At 42.1% G+C, this 26,910-nt stretch overlaps 1 protein-coding gene across 7 annotated transcripts in view; it reads right to left on the bottom strand.

Moving 5' to 3' along the window:
- Positions 1–26,910, bottom strand: part of lrba (LPS responsive beige-like anchor protein) — a 197,246-nt gene that overhangs the window by 154,616 nt on the left and 15,720 nt on the right. For all 7 annotated transcript variants that reach the window (XM_048245589.1, XM_048245607.1, XM_048245615.1 and 4 more), the window contains exons 2-17: positions 25,910–26,141; positions 24,684–24,784; positions 19,799–19,894; positions 18,342–18,463; positions 16,868–16,994; positions 16,033–16,152; positions 14,949–15,095; positions 14,458–14,655; positions 9,350–9,483; positions 8,658–8,766; positions 7,619–7,771; positions 7,191–7,359; positions 5,931–6,010; positions 5,721–5,783; positions 4,625–4,722; positions 3,236–3,328 (exon numbers count right to left, since the gene is read on the bottom strand). In XM_048245589.1, coding sequence (XP_048101546.1) covers positions 3,236–3,328; positions 4,625–4,722; positions 5,721–5,783; positions 5,931–6,010; positions 7,191–7,359; positions 7,619–7,771; positions 8,658–8,766; positions 9,350–9,483; positions 14,458–14,655; positions 14,949–15,095; positions 16,033–16,152; positions 16,868–16,994; positions 18,342–18,463; positions 19,799–19,894; positions 24,684–24,784; positions 25,910–26,141 — 2,042 coding nt within the window. The remainder of the gene's footprint in view (positions 1–3,235; positions 3,329–4,624; positions 4,723–5,720; positions 5,784–5,930; positions 6,011–7,190; positions 7,360–7,618; positions 7,772–8,657; positions 8,767–9,349; positions 9,484–14,457; positions 14,656–14,948; positions 15,096–16,032; positions 16,153–16,867; positions 16,995–18,341; positions 18,464–19,798; positions 19,895–24,683; positions 24,785–25,909; positions 26,142–26,910) is intronic.

Genomic DNA, 26,910 nt, shown 5'->3' with positions numbered 1-26,910 from the left:
TGTAGGCATGATTTTGTCTTAGTTTTTCTCAATTGCTAAAACAAAATTTCTGAAACTTTGCTCTGTTTTCTTAAAACATTAAACACAAAACCTCAGCTTCAAGCACAATTGACAAAACCTCGGATTCCTCTTGCAAAATCAAACTTTCGCCTCAAAACAGTTTTACCTGTGCTCAAAATGAAACTTTCACCTCAAAACAGATTTACACCAGAAAATAGAAAACACATTGTTCAAAACATATAGTTCTCAGGGAGAAATACATTTTTAATCTCAAAACAAAATTCATATTTTTCCGTCATTGTCTTTTGATGAACGAAAACAAAGTAGAAATTACTACTTTGGCTTTGCTCTTTGCATTTTTTTGTTCTTCCTCCTCCTTGTACCCATTTTTACAGTACCCTGCATCTCACAAACTTGTCCTTTGATTCTTGTTCTTTGTTGATATGAACTTGCAACCAGTCAAAAGGAATTGTACAGTATACAGCCTACAATGCACTGTACTACAGTGTCCAATAGAAATCCTTTAACTGGCCATCCTCCCCATTCCTCCTGGTCCCCCACCTCGCATATGCACTCGTCCTCGTCCCCCACCTCGCATATGCCCTCGTCCCCCACCTCGCATATGCACTCGTCCTCGTCCTCTCACATAGTTTCTTCTATCCATTCTCATTCCCACCTTCAACAACCTGTTTGCTCTCTGAACTAGCTTATATTGGTTCCGTCACATCATTTGAAACAAGTTAAATCAATTTGGTGGTTGTGTATAATCAATGACATGTGTATGTTCTATTTCATTTTTGCCTGTTTACCAGTATGGATGTATGTGCATTAGAGTGCAGAATGTGTTTTGAGCATGAGAATGTGTTCAAAGTTTTGCTAAAAATTGTAAGTGAGATCTGCAAATTGTATTTTACCATGTGAAATGGTTTAAGGTATTGACAACAGACTGAACAATTAGCTTAATGAGTTCAAGCAACTGAGAACTTTCTTCAGCCAATGGGTTTTAGTGTTTTAGCAACTGAGAAAAACAAATAATTTGGGTGAAATATTTAAAACAGTACAACAACAAAAAAAGAACAATATTCTTAAAAAGTGATTTCAAAAAGCATTTCTGACTCTGAAAAAAGACTTGGCAACCCTTCATGGAGCCAAGTTAATGTTCCTCTTAACACTTGTTACCTTTATTAGACTATACTCTTGTATTTTTTAATTGATTATGATATGAAGCGGCTTATTGTTGATATTAATGTTGTTTACTGTTTTGTGTTGTGCTGTGTGTGTGTGTGTGTGTGTATGTGTGATTTTGTTAAGTGGGTGTATGTGTGCAATTTCAATATGCTTTATAACATGTATATACGTATGTATACAGTATGTAGACATTTGTAAAAGTATACATTCAGACCTCACAGTTTGTCTGTTAACTTGAGATATCAATAAACAGAAGCTAAAAAAAACAAATTTATGCATTTTCGACTCTGTCTATACAATATCATGTTTTTGATCGACAAAAACTATTTACAATTGAAAGTAGAAAAAGACAAAAAAAAGCAACATCCTTGCTTTTACCAATTTGTTCTTTTTGTTTGTAATATCACTAAGGCTATACATCCCCTTGTGGGATATTCCTGGAAATTCCCATAGAAGATGACATTTAACAGTTAGACAGACAGGAACTCTAGGGTCCATTTAATGATGCTATGAAGGAAGCATCACTGTATTAAATATTTAGTTTATGAGGCTGTCTCCAAAGAGTTACATGTGTGCCATCAAAATGTCTGCTCACTCTGTACCTTTGTAGTGCAATAAAGGAAGTGATCAATCATCAGTTTCCTGTGATATTATGCTGGACATCTTATTCCACTGCACTCACCTGAAAGCGTACAGAGTCACTGCCCTCCATTACGTCCCTACATATCAATGTGATAAATACAGTCGGCTGTGGACTATGTGTAAACATTATTGCAATAGAAAGCCTGAGCTCACACAGATTGTGTGTGAACTGCAATAGCAGGGTCACAGATGCAGTACACATACTGTGTGCAATCACATTTTCAGTACAAATGGTTTAGCAGATTTTAATTCTGACAGTGTACTTACTGTAGATAGGTCTAATAAAAACTAACCAAATAAAATCTGTGAAAAACAATCTTATCCAATAAAAGAGCACACCAAGATAAAAATGTGCATCAGAGTTCAATTTTAAATGCTACAATAAAAGTAAAAGCCAAAAACTCTGGGTCAAAGAATGCTCCAGCGTCTAGACTTTTAAGTCTTAAATTACTATTCAATCTAATCATTTCATCACTCCTACACAGCTGTTAACAATATGATATAACATTTAAGACATGTACATTATTACCTCTATAGATATGCAAGAGAAAGTACGGTGAGGTATCCCTATACATCAATATGATCCCTATTTCTTTGGTGAGGGCAAAGAAAGAGCAATGGCATTCTGTGGCATTTCTGTTACACTATTTCTGTATGTAAAAACATACGGTACACACATTTTATGTATATAAAAATGTATGTACGTACAATTGTATGAGAGTCTCTGTATGTACGTGTGTGTGTGTGTGTGTGTGTGTGTGTGTGTGTGTGTGTGTGTGTGTGAGCATAAGCATATTATGACTATGATACCTGTACCACCAGCGCCTTGCACATGTACGGGTATGAATCTAAACAGCAGCCAAGGCACCCAATGAAAGGAGAGAGCCAGCAGTACAGAGAAAAACTGAACATTTTTAATGCTGACAGAGCTGCTGGCAAATGCCCTGATCAAAGCCCCGAGATCAAAAGCAGACAGGGCAGACACACAGCGGCACTACCAACATTTCAACCAGTGGCTCCCTGCAGCCATTTCCCTCTCATCTCAAACACATTCATTTGGTATTAGCATGGCCTTCTCCAATGAGACCTAATCGGCCTGGAGAAAATCTAGCCTACAGTATAAACTACGCCATTCATTGAGCTCCAGCACTACAAAGGGCATTACCTATGGACCACTGCCCCATGAAACATTCAGACTGTAGACTTGACGTTTTATGCATGGCACACACGCGGTGCGGCCCTTCTTCCTCTCATGCCATAATGTGAAGACACGCACGTAGTACGTGAGGAACTGACACGGAGTGTGTTCTACCCAAAGGATCTGACCAGGCCATTTAAATATACATGGAGCAGGTCAAATGCAAGCATGATTATTTGCCTTTGTGTCTTGTCCTTTTGAACTTACTTTGGTGGCAGATGCTTCAGAAAGTAGCCCATGACTTTCAGCGCCTGCACTCGGATGCCTTCAGTCTTTGATGCCAGGAGCTTGTAAATGACCCTGTGACAAAAATGTTTGAACATACAAATTCACAATGTTACAACATGCATTAGTCAGATTATATGAACAGAGTGTGATTAGCTACAGTCTGTAGTTGAATGAAACATAATAAGGATTAATTACATGGATCAATGTAATTAGGATTAATTAAATGTATTCATGTAATCAGGATTCCCACCGAAATATATCATCATTTTATGAGTACCCACTCACAGTAAGAAACATTTCAAACCAGACTAGTAGAATTCAGGTTGAAATAAAATCTCTATCAACTGTCAATCAGCACATGAGCTGATCATTTAGCAATTAGAAAATTCAAAATAATCAATAATTTTGCATCTTATCATTACAATCAGAAAAAAATGGTGAAAAAATGCTGATAATCTCTGTGAAATTTATACTTATTGAAAACGCATAAAAAAGTCTCTCCCAAGATTACTGATCAGACTACTCATATCTGAAGTCATAAAGACATACACAAAACTGAATTATTCCATAGCACAGCAAAGGTTGTAGGTAGGCATTGTAAAGTTCTCTATACAACTTTTTACCAGTTTTCAGCATCGAAACACTTATTAAATGCTTACACAATCTTACACACACAGAATCATACATGCACACACACACACACACACACACACACACACACACAGTCCCCTTGAATATTAGCACAATAAATTTAGCATGAGCCGACCCCCACCCCAATCTCACTTTTTTGTTGGACTGAAAGAATAACATGTAGTCTGTAAAGACAAAGACAGTTATCACAGTGTGACACTGGTCCACCAGGCTCAGTGTGAATGGGCCTCTGTGCTGCCATGAAGGACCTCTGCACTTTTGCTGGGGCCTTAAGAGTTTTTATCAGGCCAGAACCAGACACCCCCTGCTATGTAGGGCGGATATTTCCCTGTGTGATGGGGAATGTGTATAGCAGGCCTCTACAGGTGAAATAAATCTGAATGCCTGCGTTTCAGTAGCCCATACTAATGCCCTGTGTGAGTGTACGGTATCCAGAGTTGCCAGTAAAATCCCTCTTTACTGGCTGCTGCTCTCCACTCTATCTTAGCACTGTGTTTCAGCCCTTTTCAAGGCTCTAGCGGGAAATAAAAATGTTCCCTACGGAGTGGAACGTCCAAGATAAAAACAAAGGTTATTCTCCTTACTCAGAACATTTATACGATAAAAAGGTCCTTTCTTCCAACCCGTAGGAATGTTATTACGGAGAGATTAAGCCCTAGATATTGGGCATAGAGATTTGGGATATTGTGGCGGTGGTGATAGACAGCTATGGCTTACCGTATTCCATTGCGTTGGTCGAATGCCTGGACCATGGAACTAGGATGCTCTGACATCAAAGCAACCAGGAGCTGTAGCACATCCATCAGATTGTCATCCTGAAAACATTTACCACAATATTATAGTAAAATCAGCCATCACGATGCACCATGGGCAGAGAGTGGCATCACAACCACAGTATAACTGCATGTTCATTTAATTTCAATTAAGACATATAATTAGTAGTGATGCAGTAAGGTTGTATAAGACCTTAATACCATGACGTGTACAAATCATTTTATGAATATATTTTAAAATAACCCTATTTAGAAACATTGACCAAAGAAATAGGAACAAAGGAACCAAGCCTCTGCATTCAAAGAAGTGGCTAATACATGTGCAACAGCAAAGTGATATCACACTGACCCAAACTCTTGTCCTTTCCTGCTGATTGAAGATCAGCAGTCCCTATATAGTTCCTATTTTTAAACCTTTCATGGGGAAAAAAATCACCTTAAAAAACACCAACTAGATCAGAGGTGGCATGTGTGTTCTAGTTCAAGCACACTGGCGCTGAGACACAGCATGCATGTCTGGTCTACTACCACTGGCCACAAGAAACTGATGTCATTTGCTTGTAGTGCCATCTAGTGGCCTTACCAAATTCAGTAATTACCAGCAAAGCTCCCTATGAGGGTAATACTGTAAAAGCAAAAGTCTCCAGACCAAGGCACTTCTTAATTAAAATGTCTTTATTAAATGGGCATGTCTTCAATAGCCATAAATGGCTTCTTAAATCTGTCAATTCAGGACACGCCCATTTAATAAATAGCCTTTTGATTTAAGAAGTGCCTTGGTCGTGAGACTTTTCTTCTGTCCTTTTTTCTTTTGACTCCTTTTTCTTAACAGCAAAGATCAACAGCTAAAACAAACAAACAGTGAAGACTAAAACATTTTAGGATTGAACATGCCAACAGCTCTTGTAAAAACACTTATGCTGATTGTATGGCAGATATTAGAGGTACTGCCACTGTATGCCAGTGTCAGAACTCACTGTGCTGCAAATGAACACGGCACAAAAAGACCTGTGAAATGAGATAACCGGGACACTGTTTACCTCATGCATGGTGAGAAGATAGTTCAGAATACTCTGGAGTTCATCTTCCTTTACCCCGTAATCCTAACAAAACAGAAAATACATTTTTCAACATTTATTACATTATGTAAATATATACATTTCTTTAAATGTTTTATATCTTGTAAAAATTCATCCAAAACAAATTGTCACACAATATGTTGATCTGTAGAGATGGACACAGAGCTGTACCTTCATGATGAGCTGCTTGACAAACAGTAGCAGAAATGCTCTTAAAGAGTTGATCTCCTTCTGATTGGGTCTGGGGCCATCTATACCCATCCATGCACGCACGCACGCACACACACACACACACACACACACACACACACACACAAAACAAAACAAAGACTTTTTTAGACAGGGAAGCAGATACCACAATGGACTAGGACAGCATCTCTTTGAAAATAATCTCTTTCAAATTAGTGTTTTCAATATATATATTTTTCAGAGTAAATTTGAGAAGAAGTCTGGAGATGCTGAATGTAGTCAGCCAAAGGTTCTTTCTTTGAGGTTTAGGTGGTGAGAGAAATCCAAGCACGGTCATGAAAAATAAAACAATGTACAAACGCTACACACAGACAAAATAACTGGATGGGTTTTAACATGAGGTGTAGCAGCGGTACACTGCAGCTTTCAGAACACCATGGGGCGAGGGGACTCACTTTCAATGCCATTTTGGCATTCTACTACTCCTAAAATGTACAGTGTGATTTTGTAATGCCTTGATATGGAAATGAGGGTGGAAAAGCCTAACAGATGATTGTCAGTCACCTCAGCGAAACAACAAGATCAACAGTCATGCCAGCAGCACTAAAAATATCACTATCCAGGTTTTCAGATATCATGGATTGAGAAGAAACACCACTGCTACTTAAAAGTCCTTCTCTGTTTTTCCTATGAATTCATTATGACCGGCACACACCTAAATTAGCTCAGAGCAGAGGTGTCTGATGACGGGGTAAAAATACCACATAAAAGTGCTCCATCAACAACTCGTGGACTGTGAGGTCGTAAAATCGTTTAAAACAGCACAAAGCCTTATAAAGCAGGAGGAATATATCCCTGAGCTTTTATTTCTGAACAATTGCGTCCCAGCAGCCTAGTGCTGGACAAGCTCAGAAGTGCTCAAGAGATGAGAATACTATGGTATCAGCACACTACTGTAAGTAGTGCTCAAGAGATGAGAATACTATGGTATCAGCACACTACTGTAAGTAGTGCTCAGGAGATGAGAATACTATGGTATCTAGACATCTCTTTTCTCATCGTCCATGTTGAACAAACCAAAACAAGATCACAACAAAAACCAAAACCTGAGTATGAATGGCAAAGGGGAAAGAATGCAAGCAAAAGAGTGATTTACAAAAAGAAGGAAAGCAAAAGAGTGATTTACAAAAAGAAGGAAAGCAAAAGAGTGATTTACAAAAGGAAGGAAAGCAAAAGAGTTACCCAGGCCTTTGGGGGTGACCCCGCTGCGGTCCTGGGGGTTCACCACCCAGTAGAAGTACTTCAGCGTGTGCATCACCTGCAGCACAGTGCCCACTCGCCGAATGGCATTATAGATGGTGACCGTACTGATGAACTCTGTGGCCAGGTAAGTGTAGAGAGTCAGTTGTACCTGTAGAGAAATGGGAACACCCACACACAAGCATACACATATTAATGACTGGAACCCAAAGACAATCAAGTAAGTCAGATGTGCAAGGTTAATTTGCTTAAAAGTCTGTGTCTGTGTCTGTGTCTGTGTCTGTGTCTGTGTCTGTGTCTGTGTCTGTGTCTGTGTCTGTGTCTGTGTCTGTGTCTGTGTCTGTGTCTGTGTCTGTGTCTGTGTCTGTGTCTGTGTCTGTGTCTGTGTCTGTGTCTGTGTCTGTGTCTACCTTGGAAGGAGCATGGATCCATATAGTGGGGTTGAACAGGATGTGGTCACACAGCTGTTTCAGCAGTGGGACACCATTGGACAGGTTGCTAAGGTAACGTGCAAAGGCCAGGAGTATGTCCAAAACAGGTCGAGTCACATGAACTTTGGAAGACTGAAACCAGTAAATAGTAAAATAAAACAGCACACATTTATAACCAAACAACCCAACACACACATATATACAGATGAGAGACAATGTTTTAGCTAAATAGTCTTCTATTTAATATCTGAATGACTCAAGTAGTCCACTGGACTTTGCAAATGCTTGACATTATTTTGAAGGTAAATCATTAACCCAGCAATGCCTTAGATATTCCTGGGGATATAGTCCTGGTACCTGAAAAATCTAGATCAAAGGTGAAAGTTGTAAAAAAGTGAAATATGTGTAAGATGTGAGGGAGGTGTGTGAGGCCGTGATGTGCTGTAGGAGAGCCACGTGGAGCAGTGGCAGCGCAGGGCTGCGGGGACAGACAGCGGGTCATTAAGAGAGCGCCGCACGGCAGACAGGCCAGCTCATTACGGCTCTTTGGCACATCAAACAGCGGCAGCCTGATGAAGCCTCACCCAGCGCGCTCATCCCCACATTAGCCCCATCTCCTCCTGCTCAGTGGAACCGCAATCAGGGGCCGAGCTGCGGAGGGAAGGTGTGAGCTGAGTGCACCCTGCTCTCTTCCAACCAAAGAGCTGTCACTGGGGCGGAGTGCTGACAGCATTGGCCTTTAATTGTTCATGCTTAAAGGAATGTCATCAAAAACAAGGAAGGATAGTCAGCTGAAACAACAGACTTAAGAACACAAGGGGTTCCAATTTGAGGAGGAGAGCTTTGTGTTAGATGGTATGACATGGCCTTTGCGATGGCCTTCTTCAATGTCCGAAATTAGAACTTCATAGTCTACTTTAGAGGCTTTAGAGGTTCAGCTGGGTTCAATTGAACTTTTCATTCTCCTTAATCAATGGCTGAAAAACAGATAGAAAAAGCAGTGTACATGCGCACGCACCTTCTCCAGAGTGTAGCCAATCACCAGGAACCCCTTACAGGACAGCACCTGCTCTTGCATAGCCACCGAGTTCTTCAGCAGCTCCATCACAAACGACAACAGGGTGCAACTGACAGGTGGAGGAGGAGAAGGAGGAGAAAGAGCGGGGGACAGTGAGAGGTGGAGGTAAAGGGAGGAGAAAGAGAGAGGGACAGTGAGAGGTGGAGGAGGAGGAGAAAGAGAGAGGGACAGTGAGAGGTGGAGGAGGAGAGGGAGGAGAAAGAAGGGAACAGTGAGAGGTGGAGGAGGAGGAGAAAGAGAGAGGGACAGTGAGAGGTAGAGGAGGAGGAGGAGAGGGAGGAGAAAGAGGGGGACAGTGAGAGGTAGAGGAGGAGGAGAAAGAGAGGGGGACAGTGAGAGGTGGAGGAGGAGGAGAAAGAGAGAGGGACAGTGAGAGGTGGAGGAGGAGAGGGAGGAGAAAGAAGGGAACAGTGAGAGGTGGAGGAGGAGGAGAAAGAGAGAGGGACAGTGAGAGGTAGAGGAGGAGGAGAGGGAGGAGAAAGAGGGGGACAGTGAGAGGTGGAGGAGGAGGAGAAAGAGAGAGGGACAGTGAGATGGGATGCTGCTTCAACACTCACACAGCAGCAATATGGACATCTTCATGCATAGCTCTAATCAAATGGGCATCTTTGAGGAGAGGGGCTGCTTCCTACCAGATAGATGAATTCGGCTCATCACTGGAGGGCTGGAGAAAGTCCAGCTGTGCAAACAGAGGGAAGAGCACCTGTACGCCACCTATGGAGTGGATGGCGCTCTGCACAGAGTGAGTGACCACTGCCTTCACGTCCTGCACAGAACAGAGAGGAATATCTATGACCATCAAGTTTATAGCCCCACAATTTATCATTTGTGCGAGTTAACATGACATGCACAGAGTAAAAAGAGTAAAAGTCCTAATCTAGTATGGTTTAAATCCTCCATTCATATCAACTTAAACTATTCCCCTATTTGCAGGTTGCTTCTGTGTGTGCATATACAGTGCCTATAAAACGTATTCACCCCCCTTGGATATTTCCCCTTTTATTGCTTTAATAAATGGACTCTGTCAATTTAATTTGCCCTTTTTTTACAATTATTTACAAAAATCCCCTCTTAAAAATATATAATGCAGAATAAGCAACTGCATAAATATTCGCCCCCACTTAAAGAAACTGACCTAAATCAGAGGTCCAGCCAATTGGTGCTAATAATTGGTGCTAATAATATAGTGAAATGGATATCGCCTGCAGTGCATGTGTATGATATAGTAATACAAAGACGCCAGACGAAGGTCCAGTCACTGGGCAATCAGTATGCCTGGCTATAATTCCACCATGAAGATAAAACACTCCAAACAACTCAGAGAAAAGGTTATTGACATGCAAAATGAGGGGGTGGATACAAAAAGTCATTGAACATCCCCTGGAGTTCAGCAAAATCCATCATTAAGGAATGTAAGAAATATGGCAAATGTGCAAATCTGCCTAGAGCGACAAACTGAGTGACAATTCAAGAAGAATAATGGTGGGGGGAGGCCACCAAGGCACCTATGACAACTCTGAAGAAGTTAAAAGCTTCAGCAGCTGAGATGGGAGAAACTGCATACAGCAACTTTTGCCTGAGTTATTCACTAGTCAAATCTCTATGGGTGAGTGGCAAAGCTCTTATTAAATCTTGACTAAAGTTCGCCTTAAGGCATGTGAGAGACTCCAAGGTCAAATGGAAGAAGGCTCGTTGGTCTGATGAGACCAAAACTGAGCTTTTTGGCTATCAAACTAGATGCTATTTTTGGCGGACACCAAACTCTGCACATCAACAAAAAAAAACGACAGCAGGCCCTGGAAGGCTTGTAAAAGTAAAAGTAAAATTAATTCAGCAAAATATATGAAAATCCTGGAGGACAATCAAATTCAGTCGGCAAGAGAACTACGACTTGGGAGAAGGTGTACTCTCCAGCAAGACAATGAGCTGAAGCCTACAGTGCAAACTACACAGAAATGGTTTAAAGTAGGGCTGTCAATCGATTAAAAAAAATTATTCTATACATACTCTGTGATTAATTAATCTAAATTAATCGCATTTATAATTTTTGCTGTTAAAGTATTTTAAATATTCAAATTCAAATGAATCATTAAATAATCAGCATTATTGACATTAAAGTTCAAAAACTCTTTTATTATTATTTTCACTGTTCAAATAATTGGCATAATAATCTGATATGACCCAATATGCTGAGAAAATAAATTCAAATGTGCTTCGGGAAGAAGTTTTTTTTTTTCACATACAAGGCATTTCAGGCCACAGATATAACCTAGGGGACACAATGAAAATTAATTAACACTCCCCTCAATGTCAACACTTATTTCTTTGCATTGATGTGCGACTATAGAGTTGATGACAGTGATATGCAAATTCCTTGCTGCAGACATTGCAGAGGACTTTATTTTTAACACTTTATTTTTTTATCAACACCATCAGGACATTTTATCAAGTAAATGTTCCAATTAATGATCCAGGCAGCATGTTTTCTTCTCTCTCCTTCATTTTACAATCAAATTTTTACTGACTAGAACGGCTCGGGGTCAAAGGTCATATGGAATCGATTAATCTGCACTAATTTTTTTAATCAGTTATTTTTTCTCAAATTAATTCATCAAAATTAATCAGTTATTTTGACAGCCCTAGTTTAAAGACAACATCATGGTGAATGTTCTGGAGTGGCCAAGTCAAAGCCCAGACCTCAATCCTATAGAAAACCTGTGGCTGGACTTGAACAAGGGCTGTTCACATCTGATGCCCTTCCAACCTGGCAGAGCTTGAGCAGTTTTGCAAAAAAATCCAGATGTGCAAGCCTAATTGAGACCTCTCTATGCAGACTGCATGCTTTAATTGCAGCCAAAGGTGAATCTACTAAATGCTGATTTGAAGGGGGGGGAATATTTATGCCATCACTTATTTTGCATTATATATTTTTTAATTAATTAACATTACTTTGTAGAAATCTGCTTTCACTTTGACATTAAAGAGGGGATTTAAATTATTTGTAAAAATGGGCAAATAAAGTAAAAGTGGAAATATCCAAGGGGGATGAACACTTTTTATAGGCACTGTGTTTGTTTGCAAGTGTGTGTGTATGTACAGTTAAGAACTAAATTATTCATACCCCTGGCAAATATTGATTTAATGCCGATTATCAGCATTATTATTCTCTTTATCAATATGTTTGTTCTGACTGAAAATGACACTGTCACCTAAATTTCCCCTTGGGGATCAATAAATTATCTATCTATCTATCTATCTATCTATCTATCTATCTATCTATCTATCTATCTATCTATCTATCTATCTATATGCCAAAAGTTTGTAAGACAATGTGGGAGAAACATGGAATTAAAAAAAAGAAGCGTTTTCATCTTTAACATTTTTATGAAATGTCTCCATAATTATTCTAGGTCACACTTTTTAACAGCAATCCGGGTTTTCAGTCAGGAATGAAAAAAAAGTGAGCACAAGGCCAGAGTGATGGCAAATAATCGTTCCTGACTGAAAACCCGGATTGCTGTTAAAAAGTGGTCTAGAATAATTGTGGTCTAGAATAATTATGGAGACATGGAGAGGCTTAGTAGATATTATAAGAACCATTTTGAGACTTGTGAATGCAAATTAAGAGGTTTCCATTGATTATTTAAAAAGGCTATGAATCATTTTGGATTTAAATTTAAAAAAGATAAAAAACGATTATTTCTTTGATTCCATGATTCTACCACATTGTATTACAACATTTTGGCATGTGGCAGTGTCATTTTCAGTCAGAACAAATATATTGGTCAAGAGAAAATCAACATTACATACTTGCCAGGGGTACTTGCCAACATCAATATTTGCCAGGGGTATGAATAATTTCGTTCTTAACTGTATGTATGTGAGGGCTGCAACAACCGATTAATCAATTAGTTGTAAACTATTAAATTAATCAGCAGTTATTTTGTAATTTGTTAGGGTTATAATTTAAAGTAAAAAACTTTAAAAAAGGTTCTTAAACCTCTTAAACCTTATACCTCTATGACAGTAAATTGATTATGTTTGGCATGTAGACAAGGGCATCTGAGGACAAAATAATGGGCTTTGGGGAATACTGATCGATATTCTTTCTGATATCAATTAAACATCTAAATGATTAATTGGGAAAATAATTGACAGATTAATCAACAATGAAAACAATAATTTAGTGAAGCCCTAGTGTGTGTGTGTACATATGTTTTGTTTATTCTCATGAAAGCCCTGGCAGCCATGCGGACACACAACAGGAGCAATGGGCTGCAAAGAATGCAGCTTTCCTCTGGATCAGCATTCATGATGGCCACTTATCGGAAGAGGTGTCATGGCCCACTACATTTGCCTGTGTGCTTCAACCTGAACTAGACAGTCCTGCATGCCACTCAGAGAAGCAGCCTACAGTTCATAGAGACGCCACACAGCTTGTGCCCATATGTGTGTTGCTGATGGCCTTTTCTGTGTGTGTGTGTGTGTGTGTGTGTATATGTGTGTTGCTGATGGCCTTTTCAGTGTGTGTGTGTGTGTGTGTATATGTGTGTTGCTGATGGCCTTTTCAGTGTGTGTGTGTGTGTGTGTGTGTGTGTGTGTGTGTGTGTGTGTGTGTGTGTGTGTGTGTTGCTGACGGCCTTTTCAGTGTGTGTGTGTGTGTGTGTGTGCTGGGGGGTAATTGAGAGAGGAGAGGGCTGTATGTGTGTGAGGAGGCACTGAAGAGAGGGAGAAAGACAAGCCAAAGACAGACATCAGCCAGACATGCACATCTGCTACTGATTAATGAAGAATTAACACGAGGCAACTTGTCTCTTGTCACTATTACTGTCTATCTGCGCCGCATTGAGCAGCAGGAGTGCAGCAGTCAGATGTGACCTGGAGAGAAGTGCACATGGAGACAGACTAGCTCTCTGCTCTACTGCTTCCATGCAGGTCGCTGTGCTGGGAGGGAGCAGCTTCTCAGACTCCCGCTCTTATTTACCGTCCTGACGACTTGACGACTCAAGAAAATGGTTTATGTAGACTAGCTGCTCTTATGCTCTAGGGTAACGCTGATCACTCTACATGACTCTGCATCAACTACCACTTCAACTTTCTCCAAGAAAGTAAGCATAACCTTTCCACAGACACAGCCATTCCGGGCTGCCTGTGTATATATATATATATATATATATATATATATATATATATATATATATATATATATATATATATATAAAATATATAGCATATATACTGTATGTATAGGAGGAAAGGAGAGCAAAGGGGTGGAGAGGGGGGCTGAATAGGCTTCATGTCTGATATTGGCTCTAAGTGGCTCTATGGACTAAGATGTTGACATGGTGAATTAGAATTGGTACAGCTGTCCAGCTAAGAGCCTGAGTTAAGTAAATCCATGTGAATGTGGTTAAAGCGAGAGATGAGAAATCTCTGAAAAGTGCTCGCAAAAAAACATGATGGATGGCAGAGCTCAGGTGGGAGGGGAGAAGGGTGAACCTGGAAGAGGAGAGAATGAGCATGGTGTGTTTGCATGGGAGAGGTCTCAGAGGAATAAAGAGAGCTGGCGCCGAGGGGAAGAGTGGAAGAACAGATGAGATATGGAATAGCATGAGCATGCACAGAGTAGGAACACAAAGGAAGTGGAGAACAATGGCGTGAAGCAACGGAGGAGTGAGGAGAGAAAGGCAGACAGGAGAACGTCAGCATGTGGGTGGAGGAGAGGTAAAGGGCCGCTGACCTGCAGCATGAGGGCGTGGGGCGAGTGGACAAAGATGGAGGCGTTGTCTTTGGGCGAGGACTCCAGGCAGAGCTGAGCGTCGGTGGCGCGGGGGTTGTAGGTGAAGGCGATGCTGGAGGACAGCTTGCCGTCATACAGCAGCATCTTGTGATGCTCCGCAAACAGAAGATCACTCTCGGCCTTGTACTTGAAGGTGCCCTGAGGACAACACAGACATGGCATGAGACCGCTTTACCAGAGAGAGAGAGAGAGAGAGAGAGAGAGAGAGAGAGAGAGAGAGAGAGAGAGAGAGAGAGAGAGAGAGAGAGAGAGAGAGAGAGAGAGAGAGAGAGAGCTTTACTGAGAGAGACACTTTGATTGGCTGAAGAGAGCAGTTGATGCATGGCATGGCTTAAATAGTTTGCCAAAAAGCGTATTCATTTTCACACCGGTCTTGTACCTTTGAATGTAAACCATGCTACAGCAGCAGCTCTTGTGTCTGTATGTGGTACCTTGTAGCCGGGTCCCAGCTGGTAGATGGCCAGGATCTGGGCAGCACTCAGGGCCTCGCTGAAGAGATACACCGCCCCCATCTGCCCACAGAACACGCGGTTGGCATCCGCCGTCTCCGACGAGCCCAGGAAACACTTATCAAAGGTCTACAGAGAGACGGTGAGAAGAGAAGACGCAGACTGTGGTCAACACACACTTTGAGGACAAAGGTTGCTGATAACATGATGTTGCTCTGTACTCTCTACAGTGGCTGCAATTTCACTACAGGCACTTTACATTGGGATAACCTGTTATGACTTGAGCAGATGTGTTCTCTCTAGCAAAGTCACCAACACACACACACACACACACACACACACACACACACACACACACACACACACACACACACACACACACACACACACACACACACACACACACACACACACACACACACACACACACACACACACACACACACTCCTCTGGGCAGCTAATGTGATGTGAAGCAGAAGGGAGTGGTGTCATACCCCCTATGTGATGACAGGGGTTACAGTTATGTCCAGGAGGGACGCTGGGTGCTGGATGAGTTCACAGAGACGGCACACTGAACAGCCGTCCACCACTCATCTGCAGATGAGCTCAGCGGTCAGACACGCACTACTGTGCAGGCTATACGGCTGCAGATGAGCTCAGCGGTCAGACACGCACTACTGTGCAGGCTATACGGCTGCAGATGAGCTCAGCGGTCAGACACGCACTACCATGCAGGCTATACGGCTGCAGATGAGCTCAGCGGTCAGACACGCACTACCGTGCAGGCTATTCGGCTGCAGATGAGCTCAGCGGTCAGATACGCACTACTGTGCAGGCTATGCGGCTGCAAGGAAACTAAAGAGAGCAGCCCAACTAAACAACCTAAAATAGCTACATAGATGAGCACTGAAGCAAATCAGGAAACTAGATGAGAATATTCCATTGTAGTTACATGACATTTTAAAATATTATGAGTTATGAAGTCCGTTCCGTGAGGAAAAAATGCACTGACTTCCAGCTGCACAGCTATGTGGAAACATAAATGAAAAGAAAATGCCCACTTACATCACTGGTGTTGACAAACCAGGTGATCTCTCCATATGACGCCAGTTCCCCATTGACATAACAGCTGATTTCACTGTTCTTCCAGCGGTTGTACACATGGACAATCGTCACCATGTACCACTGCAAACAAAAACAATCTTGATCAATTACTCATATCAAGAACTGTTCACTTTGGCCTACAAATGTGTGTCAGCATTCTTCTGTAAAACCAAAAGTTAACAAGTTACACCTCAACCCCATGGCCCAGTATATCACAACATAACAAAGTATGTGTACTCAATTGAAGCCTTTACAGTTACTTTCCACCCACTTCCATCTGAAGCTGACCCTTAATGATGTACTCAAGTAAAGCAAAGACTATCTTTCGTCTCTCTTTACCATGCTGGTCAATCTGAATGAATTTTACCCTACCCTACTTTGGTGCTCATGGTTTCTGTAAAATGAACTGAACGATTGAATAGTGGACAATCTAACTATGTAGCATGTCCATATTGACAGAAGCTTAAACATTCAGGAACTCCAAGTTTAGAACTTTACGTTCCCTTCACCAACAAGGCCCTGCCCATATCAGAGTCCCTGCCATAGCAAAGCTCTTTACTTATCACTGATGAGAACTGATCCACCCAAAGGGGAAAAAAGCACATTCCACAGGGCGGATCTGTTCCCAACAGGCGAATCTGTTCTCAAACTCGGGTCGTCTGTCTTGTGAACTAGCCAGCGGCTCATCTGAGACTGCTGTGCTGTCCTGATTCCACTCCAGCTACACTGCCAGAGGACAGGCAAGTTCTCCTGACCCTCAACAGGCAGAGCCACTGGAATGCCGAACCTACTGTACCTTCTGGGGCTTGAAGTCATACTTGACGCAGTGCTGGAAGCCCTTCCCTTTGGACTTCAATGAAGTGATGATGAGACAGCCACCCACAAAGTGTGCAGAGTAGCCCAGGCCTTTGCTGGTGCGAAAGCTATGAGGGAGAGGAAAAAAGAAGGGAAGAAAAAGACAAGATGAGAGAGATAAACACATACAGTGCAAGACAAACTGTAGTACTTCACAGAATTTAGTGAAAGAGGAAATTGTGATGCGGAGTTATGCATTTACACATATACCTACTATATCAAACATTAACCACTGTTAGCCTCTCTTCCAAGAGCTCCCGTAATAAATTAATAGTATTTTGAGATGGGTTAGGAATCAATCAACGATCTTTTTTTTAATGGTTGCAGGCTGAATCTTTACCATATTTTAGTGCTGCAGGCTTATTTTTTTAAGTCCAAACACCTCCCTTTGCATAAATTAGATTTTTGACAGAAATTAATCATCAGCTGAAAATAGAACAAGGGAGGCCTTAATTTAATAACCATCAGAGAGAGAGTGGGGGAGTGAAAGTGTGTGTGTGTGTGTGTGTGTGTGTGTGTGTGTGTGAGTGTGTGTGAGAGAGAGAGAGAGGAGAGGGAGGGAGAGAGAGAGAAAATAAGAAAAAATGAGGCAAGGTGATCAGCCTCTTCAGCGGAGACACGGAGAAACTGTCCCCCAGTTTCCCTTAATGATACATACCAGTAGAGTAAGGCTTGTCCTTAATGATACATACTAGAGTTAAGGCTTGTCCTTAATGATACATACTAGAGGTAAGGCTTGTCCTTAATAATACATACTAGAGGTAAGGCTTGTCTAATGATACATACTAGAGGGTAAGGCTTGTCCTTGATAATACATACTAGAGGTAAGGCTTGTCCTTAATGATACATACCAGAGGTAAGGCTTGTCGTTAATGATACATACCAGTAGTAAGGCTGGTCCTTAATAATACATACTAGTAGAGGTAAGGCTTGTCCTTAATGATACATACTAGTAGAGGTAAGGCTTGTCCTTATTGATGCATACCAGTAGAGTAAGGCTTGTCCTTAATGATATATACTAGAGGTAAGGCTTGTCCTTAATGAAACATACCAGTAGAGTAAGGCTTGTCCTTGATAATACATACTAGAGGTAAGGCTTGTCCTTAATGATACATACCAGAGGTAAGGCTTGTCGTTAATGATACATACCAGTAGTAAGGCTGGTCCTTAATAATACATACTAGAGGTAAGGCATGTCCTTAATGATACATACTAGTAGAGGTAAGGCTTGTCCTTAATGATACATACTAGTAGAGGTAAGGCTTGTCCTTATTGATGCATACCAGTAGAGTAAGGCTTGTCCTTAATGATATATACTAGAGGTAAGGCTTGTCCTTAATGAAACATACCAGTAGAGTAAGGCGTGTCCTTAATGATATATACTAGAGGTAAGGCTTGTCCTTAATGATACATACCAGTAGAGGTAAGGCTTGTCCTTGTCCACATTAATGTTATTGAGGGGGTCCACACGTAGCCATGTGTGGAAGGTGAAACCATTCTGATAAGGCCATTTTGCTATGGGTGGCAGGGCAATGGCCTGTGAAAAAGGGAGAGACATTCTGTCAATAATAAATGAATATCCACTTAACTAAGGAGAAGTTCATGGTCGTCAAATGCTTAGATTCTGGCCAATGTAGCACACCATCACAACTAAGAGCAGAGATTTCGTAGATTCAGTTATGTGGCCTCCACCAGTTCACCATCACACAGGGCACCTTTAATTGATCATCTCAATCACATTTCATTGATTATTTCAGACACAGTGAATCATTTTAAACCCAGTCCATCTTATTGCAAGGCGTTCTTTGCCCTGGTCCCCTTCGGTCTACATCTCAGCCCATTCTAACAACGCTATTGCACACAAGTCTTTTGAGACAGTGACCCAGTCCAAATGCACTCGTGCTTTGCTGTGCCCCATTTGCATCTAAGAGGACATACCTCAGCAGAGACCTTTGTTGAAGTGGGTTGAGCACAAACAATGTGTGTGTGTGTGTGTGTGTGTATTTACAGGATGCTTCATGTAGAAATGTGATGTTTAAGATAAACTTTTCATTCAACCAGTAAATAATTGTTTTACCAGCTACTCAAGATATCCTATTTCCATTAGCCAGCATCACAATGAAGATAAGCCCCCTCACACACACACACACACACACACACACACACACACAGAGAGATAGTAGGCTGCAATACTTGATCTTCTATTAAAACCCCATTCAAGAACTGCAAATTGATCATGCCTAAATTGGGTCTAGTCAATGGTGACCACTGAAAGGGTTCTCATCTGCAATGATAATAGAATCTGGGCTCTATCCTCATTAGAACTGGGCAGAATTCCCAGAGGAATTAGGACATTCCTTTGTATGACCACCCTCATCACATGTTCCCCTTAATGGGGGCATGGCACGTGGAAAAGGCCACTTAAAGCACCGTACAGGCCAGATGGGAATGTGGTCGTGGGAGCTGAGAGACACAGTTTAGCGCTGAAGGGCTCCTCTCTCATCAGCCATCCAGTGATCTAGTCAGGGGAGTGCTTCTAGAGCAGGGCAAGAAGCCCGTGTAGAGTGGCCTGATTCACAGTGAGGCTCTGCACGTCCTGGATCGCTCGTCTCACTGCAGAGTCTGGGAATGAAACCGCTCCGTTCAGACTAAGAAAGTGATCAACTGAATTCCCTGGACTCTGGCCTTCCATATTCCATTTGTCTTGTGTTATCTCTCTGATGTAGAAATCAAGCTGCAGCTGTGTTCTTGGTTCATCAGCAGTAAAAACTATTTGTATAAAATATACTTACTGCATTGGAGTAAAACCATATAAAAGACTTGAAGGTACTGGACAGATAAAAAGGACAGCCTTGTGTGGAGGGCATCTTACCGCAGCACTCTTTCCTGGGAAACTGAAGAAGGAGTCGGGGCCATTTCTGTGAGCCATGGACTTCAGCACAGACAGCAGCTTCACAGCATGGGGGGGCTGGCAGACAGGGAGATGGGGACACAGCAGCAGAACAGAAATATCACCACCATGCTGATGCTGAACACACTGAAACACTCTCCATGCTGATGCTGAACACCCTGAAACACTCTCCATGCTGATGCTATGCTGAACACCCTGAAACACTCTCCATGCTGATGCTGAACACACTGAAACACTCTCCATGCTGATGCTGAACACCCTGAAACACTCTCCATGCTGATGCTGAACACCCTGAAACACTCTCCATGCTGATGCTGAACACACTGAAACACTCTCCATGCTGATGCTATGCTGAACACACTGAAACACTCTTTTTGCTGATGCTATGCTGATGCTATGCTGAACACACTGAAACACTCTTTTGCTGATGCTATGCTGATGCTATGCTGAACACACTGAAACACTCTCCATGCTGATGCTATGCTGAACACACTGAAACACTCTTTTTGCTGATGCTATGCTGAACACCCTGAAACACTCTTTTTGCTGATGCTATGCTGAACACACTGAAACACTTTCCATGCTGATGCTGAACACCCTGAAACACTCTCCATGCTGAACACACTGAAACACTCTCCATGCTGATGCTATGCTGAACACACTGAAACACTCTTTTTGCTGATGATATGCTGATGCTATGCTGAACACACTGAAACACTCTTTTTGCTGATGCTATGCTGAACACACTGAAACACTCTCCATGCTGATGCTATGCTGAACACACTGAAACACTCTCCATGCTGATGCTATGCTCAACACACTGAAACACTCTTTTTGCTGATGCTATGCTGAACACACTGAAACACTCTCCATGCTGATGCTATGCTGAACACCCTGAAACACTCTTTTTGCTGATGCTATGCTGATGCTATGCTGAACACACTGAAACACTCTCCATGCTGATGCTGAACACCCTGAAACACTCTCCATGCTGATGCTGAACACCCTGAAACACTCTCCATGCTGATGCTATGCTGAACACCCTGAAACACTCTCCATGCTGATGCTGAACACACTGAAACACTTTCCATGCTGATGCTGAACACCCTGAAACACTCTCCATGCTGATGCTGAACACACTGAAACACTCTCCATGCTGATGCTATGCTGAACACACTGAAACACTCTTTTTGCTGATGCTATGCTGATGCTATGCTGAACACACTGAAACACTCTTTTTGCTGATGCTATGTTGATGCTATGCTGAACACACTGAAACACTCTCCATGCTGATGCTATGCTGAACACACTGAAACACTCTCCATGCTGATGCTATGCTGAACACACTGAAACACTCTTTTTGCTGATGCTATGCTGAACACCCTGAAACACTCTTTTTGCTGATGCTATGCTGAACACACTGAAACACTCTCCATGCTGATACTATGCTGAACACACTGAAACACTCTCCATGCTGATGCTATGCTCAACACACTGAAACACTCTTTTTGCTGATGCTATGCTGAACACCCTGAAACACTCTCCATGCTGAACACACTGAAACACTCTCCATGCTGATGCTATGCTGAACACACTGAAACACTCTTTTTGCTGATGCTATGCTGATGCTATGCTGAACACACTGAAACACTCTTTTTGCTGATGCTATGCTGAACACACTGAAACACTCTCCATGCTGATGCTATGCTGAACACACTGAAACACTCTCCATGCTGATGCTATGCTCAACACACTGAAACACTCTTTTTGCTGATGCTATGCTGAACACACTGAAACACTCTCCATGCTGATGCTATGCTGAACACCCTGAAACACTCTTTTTGCTGATGCTATGCTGATGCTATGCTGAACACCCTGAAACACTCTTTTTGCTGATGCTATGCTGATGCTATGCTGAACACACTGAAACACTCTCCATGCTGATGCTGAACAACCTGAAACACTCTCCATGCTGATGCTGAACACCCTGAAACACTCTCCATGCTGATGCTATGCTGAACACCCTGAAACACTCTCCATGCTGATGCTGAACACACTGAAACACTCTCCGTGCTGATGCTGAACACCCTGAAACACTCTCCATGCTGATGCTGAACACCCTGAAACACTCTCCATGCTGATGCTGAACACACTGAAACACTCTCCATGCTGATGCTATGCTGAACACACTGAAACACTCTTTTTGCTGATGCTATGCTGATGCTATGCTGAACACACTGAAACACTCTTTTTTTGATGCTATGTTGATGCTATGCTGAACACACTGAAACACTCTCCATGCTGATGCTATGCTGAACACACTGAAACACTCTCCATGCTGATGCTATGCTGAACACACTGAAACACTCTTTTTGCTGATGCTATGCTGAACACCCTGAAACACTCTTTTTGCTGATGCTATGCTGAACACACTGAAACACTCTCCATGCTGATGCTATGCTGAACACACTGAAACACTCTCCATGCTGATGCTATGCTCAACACACTGAAACACTCTTTCTGCTGATGCTATGCTGAACACACTGAAACACTCTCCATGCTGATGCTATGCTGAACACCCTGAAACACTCTTTTGCTGATGCTATGCTGATGCTATGCTGAACACACTGAAACACTCTCCATGCTGATGCTATGCTGAACACACTGAAACACTCTTTTTGCTGATGCTATGCTGATGCTATGCTGAACACACTGAAACACTCTCCATGCTGATGCTATGCTGAACATACTGAAACACTCTCCATGCTGATGCTATGCTGAACACACTGAAACACTCTTTTTGCTGATGCTATACTGATGCTATGCTGAATACACTGAAACACTCTCCATGCTGATGCTATGCTGAACACACTGAAACACTCTCCATGCTGATGCTATGCTGATGCTATGCTGAACACACTGAAACACTCTCCATGCTGATGCTATGCTGAACATACTGAAACACTCTCCATGCTGATGCTATGCTGAACACACTGAAACACTCTTTTGCTGATGCTATGCTGATGCTATGCTGAACACACTGAAACACTCTCCATGCTGATGCTATGCTGAACACACTGAAACACTCTCCATGCTGATGCTATGCTGAATACACTGAAACACTCTCCATGCTGATGCTATGTACCGAAACACTCTCCATGCTGATGCTATGCTGAACACACCGAAACACTCTCCATGCTGATGCTATGCTGAACACACTGTTGCTATGCTGAACACACTTAAACATCCTCTTGGCCACTTCAATGACCAAATATTCTAACATCAACATTCTGTCTTTCACATAACAAAATCTTTTTATTATTATTTCAAAAGACGAATCTGCTCATGTTTTGGTTATGTCATGTCATTTCATTTTGATTGGCTTTTCTGAAACAGCCCCACATAACTTAATGACTTTTGAAAACAATTAACCCTAATTCTCTTGGTAACATTAAAAAATGTAAACATGAAATGGAAGCGATGGAAAGAAGTTTCTCTGTGTTATATCTGATGCTAATGCTGATGCTAATGCTAATGCCAATGCAGGGGTGTGAGGCACACAGGGGTGGTGTGACACCGTCCCTCACATGATTACATACTGATTACACACACTGATCAATATGAGGCTGCTGCTATCTGCTGCTGGGTTTTGTAACGTTTACATACACCGCCTGAGACATCAAACCGGGATCACAGAGAGCAGTGGATTAGCCGCACAGGGCATACACAACCTTGGTGTACACTAAGAGGTCAACTGCTGAAACCCAACAGTGTCCATCAGCAAATGCAGGCATTTTTATTTAGTCTTAGTCTTCAGATGCTGCTTATTAGATTTAGTCACATTTTAGTCATTTTTATATTTCCTAGTTTTAGTCTACTACCAACAACAATTGAAAAATTCAGTGACAAAAATAAAGGTTTTATTTTCAAACTATTTTTGTATCGTTTGTACATCTCTTGTATCGTTAACAATATTGCATGCTGATATTGTTACAGTTTGTGTTTTAAAATGCCTGAGTCGTCTCGTCTTTGTCAAGGTCGACAAACATATTTTCTCTTAGTATTGTCTGCCGAAAATAACACTAGAACTCACTTGATAGAGCCAGCCAAATTAATTATTGACTTTTACACTTTTACAGAAAACTACATTTTAATTTAAATTCAATTAATTTCAATTCTACTACACCCTGATTGTAATCACTTGTGACTTTCTTTGACCCCACCTCAAATGCTTCTGAGTAACAGTAAATGCACTGTAGTTGTAATGGCAGGCCTACCTCTCAAAAGAGAAATGCTACATCAGCTTGATATGTAGTCTATTCCCAATACTGTATATTGAAACAGCTGTAAATCAACTCTTAGTACTCCTGACAGGTTTGAGAATATTGTACTCCTGAAATCCTTTCTGGTTAGAATACATGCATTTGAGCAGTTTGAAGAGACAACCAAAACATCCACCTGATTGGAGTTTGTATCTGCAGCAATATGGCCCACCACAAAATCATTATTTTGAACGTATTCAAACTGGTCAAAAGTAACAGCCATTAAAAGTTTAGAGAGTTCAGTAAGCTGGTCAGTAGCCTGGTCAGTAGCCTGGTCAGTAGCCTGGTCTGAACTGCATTTAAGGAACACAACAACTAAGGAAGAATAAATAGGAATGGAAAATGGACAGCAAGACTGAAGGCTAAAGTTGTTCTAGAACATTCCTCATAGAGATCATAAACAAACATTAGATAATCGAGGGCAAGAGTGTGCCCACTTAGCTTTCCTCTGTGTGTGTGTGTGTGTGTGTGTGTGTGTGTGTGTGTGTGTGTGTGTGTGTGTGTGTGTGTGTGTGTGTGTGTACCCATTGGCCTTTTGCTCCTTGCAGTTTGCTGAAGAACAGTTTGAGCTCCTTCACTGTAATGCTGTAGCTGGCCAGCACACCCAACATATCCACCATCAGATCTGTGAGAGGAAACAAATCACACTAAATCACAAACATAGTCTGGCCACCTAATCATCATGAGGCTCGAAGCTATTCATTCAAGCCTCTACAACACAGGTCATTCTGAATCATTTAGGGTCCATGATGTCAAGTTCATCACCTCATTGGGTAGAGAAAAGAGAGTGAGTGGGATTAGCAGATTATTTTATCCAAAGGGACAGGACAACGTTTGGCTGCATGATCCAGAGGCTCATCAGAACCCTTGTGTGTTCCTCAGACTATAGCCCTCCCTCGTCTAATTCTCTCTATTGGTCATCCCCATCCACTCCACAAGCTGGCAAAACTACAGGCAAGCTAATGACTGCACAATTTTCAGATCAGACCTAATTATGCCTTTTAGGAAGCGGCCATTGGGCAGTCTGCCTCTGCCAACAATACTTGTTCCCTTTCTACATCTTGGTCTTTGTTTGTCTCTCTGCCAGGATTTCTCTGGGTCTGACTCCAGCATTGCTTACAATCTTGAGTATTTGTCACTAATTAAGCACATGAAGATATCGTACATGCCTAAGGATGCACTAAAGAGATGACGGACATGGATGCACATTGAGGGAAAGACTGCATTAAAAGAAAATGCTCCCTAGACACTGGGCATCTGGCTTTGCACCATGTGGTAATTGAGGCTGGGTGAGCGATCCTATTGCTCATTTATCCGAGTGTAAGAGAGATGAGTCATGGGTACTCTGCCTGTAGCACAATGTAGCATTAGGATTATTACTCTGATGACACTTCACTATGTAAAGCCCTGATAGGATGTTTACCTCAGAACCATGTAATGACCCTCCAAAAAAACAAAGCACCATGTTTGTGTAACAATATTCACTAGGGTCACTACATTTACTACTGCCCAGCAAATGAATGGAGAACAGTACTTTAAATATTAACAAGATCTATTTGTACGGTGTCTGTCTGTATGTCTATAGGTCAGATGCTTGCTGTCCAATCAGGAGAAGAGTTTATTTCATCATTGTGGATAACTGTATGGTTTTGCCAGAGGGTATGTTAGGATAATAAAGAAAAGACAAAGTTGCCACTGCAGCAACAGTGAGCCTGGGGAGTGTCCTCAGGGGAGTGTCCTCTGGGCTTACCTGCAATCATGCTGTCGGTTGTGTCTACGCGGGCCAGCACCTGCTGGATGAGGCTCACGTCAGTGCAGGCCTGCAGGTTGCGCACACTCTTCTTCAGAATGGCCGTGAAGATGCTCCACACCTCTGCCTGGCACGTGGGGTCACACTTGTCCAGTAGCTCCACCATGCAGCCAATGCTCTGGGCCTCCTGGATAATGAAGTTCATCTCCAGGTCAAAGGGACCTCCCACCAGCTGGAGAGGGAGACAGACAGACAGACAAAGACACAGAGAAAGAAATGAGAAGAACAGGCCAAAAGGTTGATTGCAGCACTCTATGGATTGGACCCTTTCACAGGAAAATCTAAGATGATAGAATCATGATTGCATGGTGACAATGGTACAGGCAGTGCCATCAGTGACCAGAGGCACCACTGGTTGTCCTCTCACAGCAAAGCCTGGCTTGTGAAATCAGCTCGGATAGCACTGATAGCTTTAGCTGGATTTAAAACCATCTGTGTCTTTATGCTGGAGACCAATGCTTTACTGCAAACACTGGATTACCATCTAACGGAGCCCAGTGAACTTCACCCAACAACACAGAGCCATGATTTCATCCTCTCATAGGCCCAGACAGTGCGGATCAGTCTGATCACAGGCACCTATTTAAGGCCACAGTAATCTCCCGATACCATGGCAACACCCACCACTGACAGTTCTGACCCATTAGCCTGGATTCCCCTTTAACATTGATAGGAGAAAGATCACAACTGAAAGATGCCACAGACCACACACCAGACATTTTAGACACCCCATCCACAAATCAAACACATGCCACAGAAAGGCCAACTATGCTCAATCGCTTCAGAGATACAATTCTGAGAGGCAAAATCTAGCCATTTGATGTGAGTCTTTTGAATACTGTTCTGGTAACAAAAATTAAAACGCTTAAATTCATATCGCAGATGTGCAGTCTGTTTTTGGGCCCCATGCAGTCACCCTTGTGGAAATCTGCTCATCTGCA

The sequence above is a fragment of the Alosa alosa genome, chromosome 1 (assembly GCF_017589495.1).
Source record: "Alosa alosa isolate M-15738 ecotype Scorff River chromosome 1, AALO_Geno_1.1, whole genome shotgun sequence".
Lineage (NCBI taxonomy): Eukaryota > Metazoa > Chordata > Actinopteri > Clupeiformes > Clupeidae > Alosa > Alosa alosa.
Note: the sequence above shows the minus strand (reverse complement) of the source record. Positions and strands in the feature narration are given on the sequence as shown.